At 42.8% G+C, this 14188-nt stretch overlaps 1 protein-coding gene across 1 annotated transcript in view; it reads right to left on the bottom strand.

Annotated features, from left to right (window-relative positions):
- Positions 1-278: 278 nt before the first annotated feature.
- The window catches only part of LOC138852783 (uncharacterized), a 63906-nt gene continuing 49996 nt past the window's right edge, over positions 279-14188 (bottom strand). The window contains exons 3-4 of the mRNA XM_070085657.1: positions 12940-13221; positions 279-1555 (exon numbers count right to left, since the gene is read on the bottom strand). Coding sequence (XP_069941758.1) covers positions 1263-1555; positions 12940-13221 — 575 coding nt within the window. The 3' untranslated portion in view covers positions 279-1262. The remainder of the gene's footprint in view (positions 1556-12939; positions 13222-14188) is intronic.

Here is a 14188-nt window from a genome sequence, read left to right on the forward strand (position 1 = left end):
GTTGAGGTTATGGTAGTATGTTGAAGCTATGGTAGTATGTTGAGGCTATGGTTGTATGTTGAGGCTATGGTAGTATGTTGGGGCTATGGTAGTATGTTGAGGTTATGGTAGTATGTTGAGACTATGGTAGTCATGTTGAGGCTATGGCAGACACTATCGTATAAATTACCAAGGTTTATGCCAAAGAAGTTTATGACCAGAACATGATAAGTTTCTCAAGTCCAATTCATTCTAATGAGGACACTAGAGCACTCCATGATGATTTGAATAGACTGATACAATGGTTGGAGAAGTGGCAGATGCAGTTTAATATTGACAATTGCAGAGTTCTAAATGTTAGGCAGAAAAATAACTATGCGACATATAAACTAAATAATATAGATCTTAATACTACTGATTGTGAGAAGGTTTTAGGAGTTCTGGTTAGCAGTAATCTAAAACCAAGGCAACAGTGCATTAGGGTTCGCAATAAAGCTAATAGAATTCTTGATTTCATATCTAGAAATATAAATAATAGAAGTCCTCTGGTTGTTCTTAAACTCCATATATCTTTGGTTAGGCCTCATTTAGACTTCGCTGCACAGTTTTGGTCACCATATTACAGAATGGATATAAATGCTCTGGAAAACGTATAAAGGAAGATGACAAAGTTGATCCCATGTATCAGAAATCTTCTCTATGAGGATAGACTGAGGGCCCTGAATCTGCACTCTCTCGAAAGGCGTGGAATTAGGGGGGGATATGATCGAGGTGTATAAATGGAAAACAGGAATAAATAAGAGGGATGTAAATAGCGTGCTGAAAATTCAGATTCAGAAAGGATATAGGAAATCACTGGTTTGGTAATAGAGTTGTGGATGAGTGGAACAAACTCCCAAGTACAGTTATAGAGGCTAAAACGTTGTGTAGGTTTAAAAATAGGTTCGATAAATACATGAGTGGGTGTGGGTGGGTGTGAGTTGGACCTGATCAGCTTGTGCTACTAGGTCTGATGTCGTGCTCCTTCCTTAAGTGGAAATGACCTGACCAGGTGGGTCAATAGGCTAATGGGGCGGGACATGGACCTGCTTCGCATGGGTCAGTAGGCCTGCTGCAGTGTTCCTTCTTTCTTATGTTCTTATGTTCTTATAAGCTGGCTTGTGGTGAATACGTTGGAAAGCGTTTCTAGCACCAACAGCCTGGTCGATCCGGTCATCACTCGGGGGTTCTGGTCTGAGATCGGGCCATGGGGAAAATGACTCCTGAAATCGTCTACCGGTAACCTACAGTACATCATAAGGGTAGAGCCAGAAGTAAGTGGCAGGATCGGGAATGGCAGCCTCGCAGATGACACCAACATTGTTGAAGTAACTGTTGTTGCCGCACTCCTCAATAGTGACACTGAAGTTTGAGTGTAAGAGACCGCAGTCCTTGGTGTCACAGCTGTTGGATCCACAGATCTTTACGCCGTCTTCACATGTATATGGGCAGGATTTATTGACACCATCGTCATTCCACGTGAGTGACAGGTTTCCCAGAGCCGTTGAGGTTCCCGAGGATATTAAGGTTCCCGGAGCTGTTGAGATTAATAAAGAAAATATTATGTTAAGAGAAGCCAAGGATTAGCAAAGATCTGAGGAAAGTGGAAGGTTCCTTTGTCATTCGTTTAACACTCTGGTTCTCTTTTTAAGTGATAATGATTTGCATGAAATAATTTAAAGATTTCTGTATATATCAATATTATTATTATTATTATTATTTAATCATTATGACTCATTGTATCTATTGTCATGCTGTCAATCTTTAATAAATTTGTAGTTGTGATTGAAGTTGAAATTGCATAATTTTGAGAAGTTCACATATAATTACACTAGAGTTACATTACGAAGGTGAAGCACTATACGGGATCAATGAGAATAAAAGTGATGTGAATAGAGCGTCCAAATGTACTTAACTCTCTCTTGAGTCAGTCTCAATACTACCACACCAGACAACTAGCTGGCACACCAGACAACTAGCTGGCACACTAGACAACTAGCTAGCACACTAGACAACTAGCTGGCACACCAGACAACTAGCTGGCACACCAGACAAGTAGCTAGCACATCAGACAACTAGCTAGCACACCAAGCAACTATTTACCACATTAGACATCTAGATAGCACACCAGACGACTAGCTATCACACGAGACAACTAGCAAGCACACCAGACAACTAGCTAGCACACAAGACATCTAGCAAGCACACAAGACAACAAACTACCACACCAGACAAATGGCTAGCACACAAGACAACTAGCTAGCATGCCAGACAACTAGCTGGCACACCAGACAACTAGCTAGCACACTAGACAACTAGATAGCACACCAGACAACTAGCTATCACGCCAGACAACTAGCAAGCACACCAGACAACTAGCTAGCACACCAGAAAACTAGCTAGCACACCAGACAACTAGCTAGCACACAAGACAACTAGCAAGCACACCAGACAACTAGCTAGCACACCAGACAACAAGCTAGCACACCAGACAACGAGCTAGAACACCAGACATCTAGCTAGCGCACAAGACAACTAGCTACCACACCAAACAACTAGCTAGCACACCAGACAACTAGTTAGCACACCAGACAACTAGCTAGCATACCAGACAACTAGCTAGCACACAAGACAACTAGCAAGCACACCAGACAACTAGCTAGCACACAAGACAACTAGCTAGCACACAAGACAACTAGCTAGCACGCCAGACAACTAGCTGCCACACCAGACAAATAGCTAGCACACCAGACAACTAGCTAGCACACAAGACAACTAGCTAGCACACAGGACAACTAGCTAGCACACAAGACAACTAGCTAGCACACAACTAGCTAGCACACCAGACAATTAGCTAGCACACCAAACAACTAGCTAGCACACAAGACAACTAGCTAGCACACCAGACAACTAGCCAACACACCAGGCAACTAGCTAACACACCAGACAACTAGCTAGCACACAAGACAACTAGCTAGCACACCAGACAACTTGCTAGCACAACAGGCAACTAGCTAGCACACCAGACAACTAGCTAGCACACCAGACATTTAACTATCACACCAGACAACTAGCTGGCACACCAGACAACTAGCTAACACATAAGACAACTATTTAGCATACGAAACAACTAGCTAGCACACAAGACAACTAGCCAGCACATCAGAAAACTAGCAACCACACCAGACAACCAACTACCACACCAGACAACTAGATAGCACACCGACAACCAGCTAACACAGCAGACAACAAGCTAGCACACAAGACAACTAGCTAGCACACCAGACAACTAGCAAACACGCCAGACAACTAGCTACCACACCAGACAACTAGATACCACACCGACAACTAGCAACCACACCAGACAAGTAGATACCACAGCAGACAACTAGATAGCACACAAAACAACTAGATACCACACCGACAACTAGTTACCTCACCAGACAACTAGCTAGTTCTACAGACAACTAGGTAGCACACAAGACACCTAGCTAGCACACTAGACAACTAGCAAGCACATTAGACAACTAGCAAGTACACCAGACAACAGGCTACATTCCAGAGAACTAGCCAGCACACCAGACAACTAGCTAGCACTCCATACATATAGAGCACACCAGACTACTAGTTGCACACCGACAACTAGCTACCACACCAGACAACTAGCTAACACTCCAGACAACTAGCTAGCACACCAGACAACTAGCTAGCACATAAGACAACTATTTAGCATACAAGACAACTAGCTAGCACACAAGACAACTAGCTAGCACACCAGACAACTAGCAGCCACACCTGACAACCAAGTACCACACCAGACAACTAGATAGCACACCGACAACCAGCTAGCACAGCAGACGACAAGCTAGCACACAAGACAACTAGCTAGCACACCAGACGACAAGCTAGCACACAAGACAACTAGCTACCACACCAGACAACTAGATACCACACCGACAACTAGCAACCACACCAGACAACTAGCTACCACAGCAGCCAACTAGATAGCACACAAAACAACTAGATACCACACCGACAACTAGCTACCGCACCAGACAACTAGCTAGTACTACAGACAACTAGGTAGCACCCCAGACACCTAGCTAGCACACTAGACAACTAGCAAGCACATTAGACAACTAGCAAGTACACCAGACAACAGGCTACATTCCAGAGAACTAACCAGCACGCCAGACAACTAGCCAGCACACCAGACATATAGAGCACACCAGACTATTAGTTGCACACCGACAACTAGCAACCACACCAGACAACTAGCTAACACTCCAGACAAATAGCTAGCACACCAGACAACTGGCAAGCGCTCCAGACAACTAGCCAGCACACCAGACAACTAGGTAGCACAACAGAAAACGAGCTAGCACTCCAGATAACTAGCTAGCACATCAGAGAACTATCTAGCACACCAGAGAACTATCTAGCACACCAGACAACTAGGTAGCAAACCAGACAACTAGCTAGTTCACCAGACAACTAGCAAGCACACTGAACAACTAGCTAGTACATCAGGCAACTATCTAGCACACCAGACAACTAGCTAGCACACCAGACATCTAGCAAGCACTCAATGCAACTAGATAGCACACCAGACAATTAAATAGCAAACCAGACAACTAGGTAGCACACTAGACAATTAAGTAGAGCACCAGACAACTAGCTAGTTCACCAGACAACTAGCAAGCACATTGAACAACTAGCTAGTACATCAGGCAACTATCTAGCACACCAGACAACTAGCTAGCACACCAGACATCTAGCAAGCACTCAAGGCAACTAGATAGCACACCAGACAATTAAATAGCAAACCAGACAACTAGGTAGCACACTAGACAATTAAGTAGAGCACCAGACAACTAGCTAGTTCACCAGACAACTAGCAAGCACACTGAACAACTAGCTAGTACATCAGGCAACTATCTAGCACACCAGACAACTAGCTAGCACACCAGACATCTAGCAAACACTCAAGGCAACTAGATAGCACACCAGACAATTAAATAGCAAACCAGACAACTAGGTAGCACACTAGACAATTAAGTAGAGCACCAGACAACTAGCTAGTTCATCAGACAACTAGCAAGCACACTGAACAACTAGCTGGCACATCAGACAACTAGCTAGTACACCAGACAACTAACTAGCACACCAGACATCTAGCAAGCACTCAAGGCAACTAGATAGCACACCAGACAATTAAATAGCAAACCAGACAACTAGGTAGCTCACTAGACAACTAAGTAGAGCACCAGACAACTAGCTAACACACAAGACAACTAGGTAGCACATCAGACAACTGGCTGGCGCATAAGACAACTAGCTAGTACACCAGACAACTAGCTAGCACACTAGACAACCAACTAGCTCTCCATACAACTAGCTAGCAAACCAGACAACTAGCTAGTACACCATACAACTAGCTAACACACCAGACAACTAGCTAGTTCAACATACAAGTAAATAGCCCAGCAGACAATTATCTATCACACCAGACAACTAGGTAGCACACCAGACAGCTAGCTAGCACATCAGATAATTAGCTAGGACTCCAGACAACTAGCTAGCACACCGAACAACTAGCTAACACACCAGACAACTATATAGCACATCAGACAACTAGCGAGCACACCAGACAACTAGGTAGCTCACAAGACAACTAAGTAGAGCACCAGACAACTAGCTAACACACCAGACAACTAGGTAGCACACCAGACAACTGGCTGGCTCATAAGACAACTAGCTAGTACACCAGACAACTAGTAAGCACACCGAACAACCAGCTAGTACACCAGACAACTAGCTAGCACACTAGACCACTAACTAGCTCTCCAGACAACTAGCTAGCAAACCAGACAACTAGCTAGTACACCATACAACTAGCTAGCACTCAAGACAACTAGCTAGCACACCGTAAAACTAGCTAACACACCAGACAACTAGCTAGTACAACATACAAGTAAATAGCACAGCAGACAATTACCTATCACACTAGACAACTAGGTAGCACACCAGACACCTAGCTAGCACATCAGGCAATTAGCTAGGACTCCAGACAACTATCTAGCGCACCGAACAACTAGCTAACGCACCAGACAACTATATAGCACATCAGACAACTAGCGAGCACACCAGACAAATAAGCAGCACACCAGACAATTAGCTAGCACTCCAAACAACTAGCTAGCACGTCGGATACCTAGATATCACACCAGACAACTAGCTAGCACAGCAGGCAACTAGATAGCACACCAGACAACTAGCTAACACACAGGACAACTAGGCAGCACATCAGACAACTACATAGCGCACCAGACAATTAGGTAGCGCACGGGACAACTAGCTAGTACACCAGAGAACTAGGTAGCACATCAGACAACTAGGTAACATAGAGTACAACTAGGCAGAATACCAGATAACTAGGTACCGCACAGGACAACTTGCTAGCACACCAGAAAACTAGGTAGCACACCAAACAACTAAGCAGCGCACCAGACGGCTAGGTAGCACACCAGACAATTGTGCCTCTGGATTACGCTGGTCGTTGATGACTGAGATATGGGAAATAATTATCCCTTCCAGTAAGAACTTGGAAGGGTTTGACCTAGACATGGTAAAGCTGAGTTCACTCCCTGCAGATGAGCTACCCAGCAATAAAAAGATAGAAATGTTAAGGCTTCGGTAGTTAAAGTCAAAAGAGAATGTTTTGTATGCAACTTCCACCGCATCATCCATCAGGGGAAGTTTGCGTTGTGAGACTTGCAACTCAGGTGTTTGGAACGACGTGATGAAAGAAGTGATCGAGAGTGTGAATTCTCTTCCTGTTCGTGGCCTCAGCCATCACAAGATTATGAGATATACTCTCAAAAAATGAAGCGGAGGATGGAAATGTAGTTTATTTTAATGCAGTCGAATGGGTAAATCGTGAAAACCTGTTCTGAAGATTTATTAAGTCTTTCTGAAGATTATGTTTTTTTTTTAAATTAACAGACTTTGTCATGTGTGTTACACGTATATTGCTTAATTTCATTGACTCTTCTATGATGCAGTGATGGAGAGATCGTTTGCGCTTGAAATTTCGATGCCGTTCACTCTAGCTACTTTGCCTGCAGGGATATAGCTGTTTCTTGTAATTTTGGTCACTGTTTATGAGACAGAAAAAAGACACCAACAATCCTACCATGATGTAAAACAATTGCACTCTCTAGGCAGGACGGTATTACCTCCCTGGGCGGTTGCTGTCTACCGATCTCCTATCTTGAATATATATATATATATATATATATATATATATATATATATATATATATATATATATATATATATAATGGGGTCCACCTCTTGTGTAAATTGTGGGACCCATAGCCTCGGAGAAGTGGATAAAAAGGCTTCAAGGAAGAATATTTGGATTTCTTTCTGAAGCCGTTTGAATATTCCACTTCCCCTACCACCCCATCTTTTCATATATTTTTTTTTTACCAATAGGAATATTATTATTACATAATATGGTACAGAAGATTTAAGAGATACATTGTTGATATAAAGGTGGCATATAAGGTACATGTTGTTACGTGTGTATCACCGATTATAAGGCGAAAATCTCATCCAGCTCCTCAGAGCTGGGGCGTGTGCCCAAAATGCAGCATGCATTACCCCTTTGAACAGCCGCACTGAGCCGCTGGAACAGAAAACTAGCTGCCCTGGGATCCCTAGTTACCCTGATGAGTCTTTTTCCCAGCTCCTTAAGGAATTTAGATGCACTCTTTCCCCATGAGTCAAGTGTCTCTGAGCCTATGGGAACAAACATATAATGATGGGCAAGTTATCCATATTTTCTAGACTTTTGGGACTCCCTGAAGCTGGCAGCTGCCCCTCCTCATTTTTTTATTAACACATCTTCCGATTCCCACCAAGGCAGGGTGGCCCGAAAAAGAAAAACTTTCATTATCACTCACTCCATCACTGTCTTGCCAGAAGGGTGCTTTGCACTACAGTTTTTAAACTGCAACATCAACACCCCTCCTTCAGAGTGTAGACACTGTACTTCCCATCTCCAGGACTCAAGTCCGGCCTGCCGGTTTCCCTGAATCCCTTCATAAATGTTACGTTGCTCACACTCCAACAGCACGTCAAGTAATATATATATATATATATATATATATATATATATATATATATATATATATATATATATATATATATATATATATATATATATATATACATTATATATATATATATATATATATATATATATATATATATATATATATATATATATATATATATATAATATATATATATTTTTTTTACCAATAGGAATATTTTATTACATAATATGGCACAGAAGATTTAAGAGATACATTGTTGATATAAAGGTGGCATATACGGTACATGTTGTTACGTGTGTATCACCGATTATAAGGCGAAAATCTCATCCAGCTCCTCAGAGCTGGGGCGTGTGCCCAAAATGCAGCATGCATTACCCCTTTGAACAGCCGCACTGAGCCGCTGGAACAGAAAACTAGCTGCCCTGGGATCCCTAGTTACCCTGATGAGTCTTTTTCCCAGCTCCTTAAGGAAATTAGATGCACTCTTTCCCCATGAGCCAAGGGTCTCTGAGCCTATGGGAACAAACATATAATGATGGGCAAGTTCTCCATATTTTCTAGACTTTTGGGACTCCCTAAAGCTGGCAGCTGCCCCTCCTTCCTCCCTGGTGTATTGGAGATAGGTATCAGCCAAGGTAGATACACATGTATAGTCCCACACCACCTGCTTCCCATCTGTCCAGGCTTGAAGGGTAATTACCATCTGGACGCTTCTGGCTGCCGTCAGATCTGCATAGTTGGGGTGGCTCCCTTACTGCTGGGCATCCAGCTGTTGTGAGGCTCCTCTTGATAATGTTATTAACCTCCTCATGTCTTGCAATCTTTCCCTCGGATTTACGGCACACAAGACCATGGTACCCGAATCGGTCTGCTGCTTCACTGCCACAAATACACCTGTGTTCGGCGAGAATAGGGGCGGCAAGTCGAAGGGCAACACCGATGCGGATGGTCTGTGGGTCGAGGCGTGTGCCAAGGCTGGAGTTGGGAACAGCCAACAGAAAGTCCCCAGCATGAGGGGCTCTCACTGCCAGCAGGCGGGCTCTATCCTTCCCTGACACACTCTGAAGCATCGTTGAGGCTATATTTTCCACTATTGGACCATCCCAGTGCGATTGTTTGTAGTTGTTGGGGGGGAGCAGGTCTGGTTTCAGAGCCCGTTAGATTATCCCAGATCATTGCTCCGTCAATGAATTTTTGGTCCTGGGCTCCAATCTTGTCCCTAAGATGTTCAGGGAGAATCGCTGCTACAAGCTCTCTGGATGCAATACACGAGGACAGAAAAGCAGGTAACGCAATCTGAGATGACTTGCGGACACCAATGCCTCCTAGTCTGACTGGAAGTGTAGCTTGGTTCCACTGCCCGTCTTCTAGAGTAAGGTTCAGTACTTTCGTAAAAATCTGCCTCAGAATACTGTCATATTCGTGCAGTATAGGGTTATCATATGAAGATGCACATCTTAGGAAATATGTCAACCTGGGCAGACTCAAGCACTTTGTGAAAGGTACAAGGCATCGTGGGTGTCCAGATTGCCTATTCGTTGTTCCATTCTCCTTAAGGCTGTGGTTACGGCATGCGTTTAGACCGGTTGAAGGTGGCATGTGGGACATCGCTGGAAGGCTGACTGGTGTAAAAGCTGACGGTATCACGAACACAGGTACTTTCAAAAGCCTGCTGTACATGGCTGCGCTTAAAGCCAATCAGGAATATGATAGAAAGGAGAGAAGGCAGTATCTTCGTACCAGTATTGAGCAATATCGTCACATAATTTTTCATTTGTACCATGTCTTTCTGAAGCCAAGTCAGAGCAGTTTCTCGAATCATTCGAGACTCAGACCTGAACTTAGCTAGTGGAGCTCTGGGCGGCACTTGTTTACACTATATCATATAGGCAAAGCACGCAAGATATTTGAAGTCACCAAACACCTGACCTGCGCTAGTGTCAATACCCAAGTGCCAAAGAGCAATAAGTCAGTATTATCAGCAACAAATCACTTCTGAGCCGGTTCACGTATCAGGGACACCACCTTAAATTGCAGTCAATTACCTGGAGTTTACCTGGAGAGAGTTCCGGGGGCCAATGCCCCCGCGGCCCGGTCTGTGACCAAGCCTCACGGTGGATCAGGGCCTGATCAACCAAGGTGTTACTGCTGGCCGCACGCAATCCAACGTAAGAACCACTTCCCTACTGGTCAGGTACCGACTTTAGGTGCCAGTCTAGTGCCTGCTTGAAGACAGCCAGGGGTCTATCGGTAATCCCCCTTATGTATGCTGGGAGGCAGCTGAACAGTCTTGGGCCCCTGACACATATTGTGTTGTCTCTTAACGTGCTAGTGACACCCCTGCTTTTCATTGGGGGGATGTTGCATCGTCTGCCGAGTCTTTTGCTTTCGTAGGGAGTGATTTTCATGTGCATTCAAGAAAATAAAGAATAAACAATACACCAGATATTAGACTTGATTTACCATACATTCTCACCAAAATTATGTAAAATCGTTGACACATATACACTGGGTATGAACCAATATTTTTAGAATTTAGAGAGAGAAAATTAGTATGAGAACTCTCACTATTACAGTTTTAAACACCCATGCAGGCAATAGATTCTAGTAAAATATTAAATAGTTCGACTCTCGTAAGGATCTGAGGATCCAGGGCTGCCCCTGCATGAGGTAGCTTCTGCTAGACCTCCTTCCCTCACCATGAACAAACAGAACCTCCAGCAACACTGGTAGTCACTAACTGCTACAATGGTGCACTCTTTGTGAGCAAGTAAGCAGTGTTATTAGGCTTTGCTAGAGACATAAGTTAACCATATCTAATACACGAATATTCTAGTATGGCAAAAAGTGCTAAAAATTAACATAAAAATTGCACCCGTTTGTTTCACAATGTAAATATTAGGAACGATCAAGGTGGTATAAACATGATCATGAATGTTACCTTTATGCAACATTCTGTAAGTTGAGAGTAATGTTGGAATATGACTGAAGATCAGATGTTAAACACTGTCATACTTGTGCTCCTCAGTTATGGGAAGCTTGGATCAAAGCCATGTTCTTTTAATTATTCAACCTATTCTTCCATCATAATTTATAATCATGCAGATTTGAACGTTTTCTGGCTTGGCTCCTCCACCTCGACAATAGTTATTGTCAGACGCATCGCTCCTCTTCTATTTAAATTGCCTTAATTTTATTTACACGTGTAACCTAACACAACACAACCAAATTCTGCAAATATTTGTGAATATTTGTTGGTTTGTTTGTTTGTTTTCTATAACTCAGTCCCCATGAAAGTCAGTGCAGCCAAACTTTCTCACTGGCTTCCTTACACCCAGGATCAGGCTGTAAGCTGTTCGGTGCTCTGAAATTTTAATTTGGAGGAGGAGTAGAGCGGTGCCCCTCGAGGGGCATTCTTTACATACAGATTTCGAAAATAAATAAGGTGTTACAAAATTTTAATTTTGGGGGTCGGCGTTCCCTCAGATTTTTTTTTTCTTTTTTTTTTTTGCTTCACTATGTTGAGTAATGCATCTAAATTATGCTCCTCTAATGCTTTTTTCAAACACACATTTCCGTCCTAAAATAATCAAGTTTACTTTAATAATTTAGTCCGATTGAAATTTATCCTATTCTGCCTTAAATCAAAAAAATAAGATACACCTGCCTCCTGACATGACACTTTAAGGATGTGAGTCCCCCACACCTGCCTCCTGACATGACACTTTAAGAATGTGAGTCCCTCATACCTGCCTCCTAACGAGGCAGGTGGAAGGATCTGAGTTCCTCACACCTATATCCTGACAAGGCAGGTGCAAGCATATGAGTCCCTCACATCTGTCTCTTGACAAGGCAGAAACCTCCAGTAGAACTATTAAGAACTTAGTGAATATAAGTCACAATACCGTGGCAGGAACAATTAGCCAAAAACCTACAATTAGGAGAGAAACCTAATATCTTTTCGATCTATCATGAATAATTGTCCAGTTACAGCTGAGTTAAGAAAAGTAGAGAAGGCCTGAAAGCAAGACTATTGCTTTGAAGGTTTATCTAAAGTATAAGGACACAAGTGCAACTAATGTGACATTTTACTGTGGCAACGTTTCGCTCTCCAGGAGCTTTGTCAAGCCGTTACAAACAATACATGGACACAGCTTGACGGCTTGACAAAGCTCCTAGAGAGCGAAACGTTGCCACAATAAAATGTCACATTAGTTGCACTTGTATCCTTTTACTTTACATATTGTCGGTAATTCTACCAACATTATTACAAGGTTTATCTAAATTTCTCTCCACAGTTTTGACGTGACAATGGTTCACGGTGGATCGAAACCGCATCATAAGGTTTTATTCCTATTTGCTGTATTTTTGTGAATTTCACTAAAAACATTTTCCAGTAGTGTTCATGTAATTTTTTTAATTTTACTTAAGAGAGACAAAGTATGTCTGGACAACGTAGAGTTATTACTGCTAGTTTAAAATATAGAATAATTTATGTAAAAAAAAAAAAAAAAAAAAAAACTCCAACCGTAAAATAAGGACAAGTTGAACGAAGAATAAAGGTACAGAGTCTTTCCTAATTGTGAAAGTGTATTTTCACAATAACATTGTCGCTTAAAGTCAAGAACTTCATGGTGAGAAATCTTGCTCTTACGTCTACGTTACAAAACCTTATCAAACGCAAGCGAGTCATGATATTTTAAGCATTAGTTAGTCTGATGAAACCTTAAATCAACAAAGAAACAGCTTAATTTAAGCGAAAATTAAGTTAAAAGTCATCTTGGTGGACACATACCTTTGGTAGTGTTCAGTTGCCAGCCAGCCCAGTTGAAATAATCAGGACCCTGGTCCAGTTCATTAATTTCTACTATAGGCAACCACATATAATTGTAGCTCATGTTTGCGAAGACCGACTTCATCCAGTTCAACTCCGTCTCTGACCTCGGCACCAGCAGCTCTCCCCAGTTCCACTTACACAGATTACTGGCGTCATTCCATGCCTGATTAGTTACCCGCAGTGTTGAATTGTAGACCAATCTACCCAGTCCCTTTCGATAGCCCAGCCTCTGGTACATGTCTAAGGAAAGAAAACCTTGTTACATGACTGAGTAAAGAAAACCTTGTTACATGACTGAGTAAAGAAAACCTTGTTACATGACTGAGTAAAGAAAACCTTGTTACATGACTGAGTAAAGAAAACCTTGTTACATGACTGAGTAAAGAAAACCTTGTTACATGACTGAGTAAAGAAAACCTTGTTACATGACTGAGTAAAGGAAACCTTGTTACATGACTGAGTAAAGAAAACCTTGTTACATGACTGAGTCAAGAAAAAATTGTTACATGACTGAGTAAAGAAAAAATTGTTACATGACTGAGTAAAGAAAAAATTGTTACATGACTGAGTAAAGAAAAAATTGTTACATGACTGAGTAAAGAAAAAATTGTTACATGACTGAGTAAAGAAAAAATTGTTACATGACTGAGTAAAGAAAACCTTGTTACATGACTGAGAAAAAATCTTGTTACATGAATGAATAAAGAGGCCCTTGTTACATGACCGAGGGAGGAGACCTGATTGCTACACGACCGAGGGGAAGAAGACCTTGCTACACGACCGAGGGGAAGAAGACCTTGCTACACGACCGAGGGAAAGAAGGCCTTGCTACACGACCGAGGGGAAGAAGACCTTGCTACACGACCGAGGGAAAGAAGGCCTTGCTACACGACCGAGGGAAAGAAGGCCTTGCTACACGACCGAGGGAAAGAAGGCCTTGCTACACGACCGAGGGGAAGAAGACCTTGCTACACGACCGAGGGAAAGAAGGCCTTGCTACACGACCGAGGGAAAGAAGGCCTTGCTACACGACCGAGGGAAAGAAGGCCTTGCTACACGACCGAGGGGAAGAAGACCTTGCTACACGACCGAGGGAAAGAAGGCCTTGCTACACGACCGAGGGGAAGAAGACTTTGTTCCACGACCGAGGGGAAGAAGACCTTGCTACACGACCGAGGGAAAGAAGGCCTTGCTACACGACCGAGGG

The sequence above is a fragment of the Cherax quadricarinatus genome, chromosome 16 (assembly GCF_038502225.1).
Source record: "Cherax quadricarinatus isolate ZL_2023a chromosome 16, ASM3850222v1, whole genome shotgun sequence".
Lineage (NCBI taxonomy): Eukaryota > Metazoa > Arthropoda > Malacostraca > Decapoda > Parastacidae > Cherax > Cherax quadricarinatus.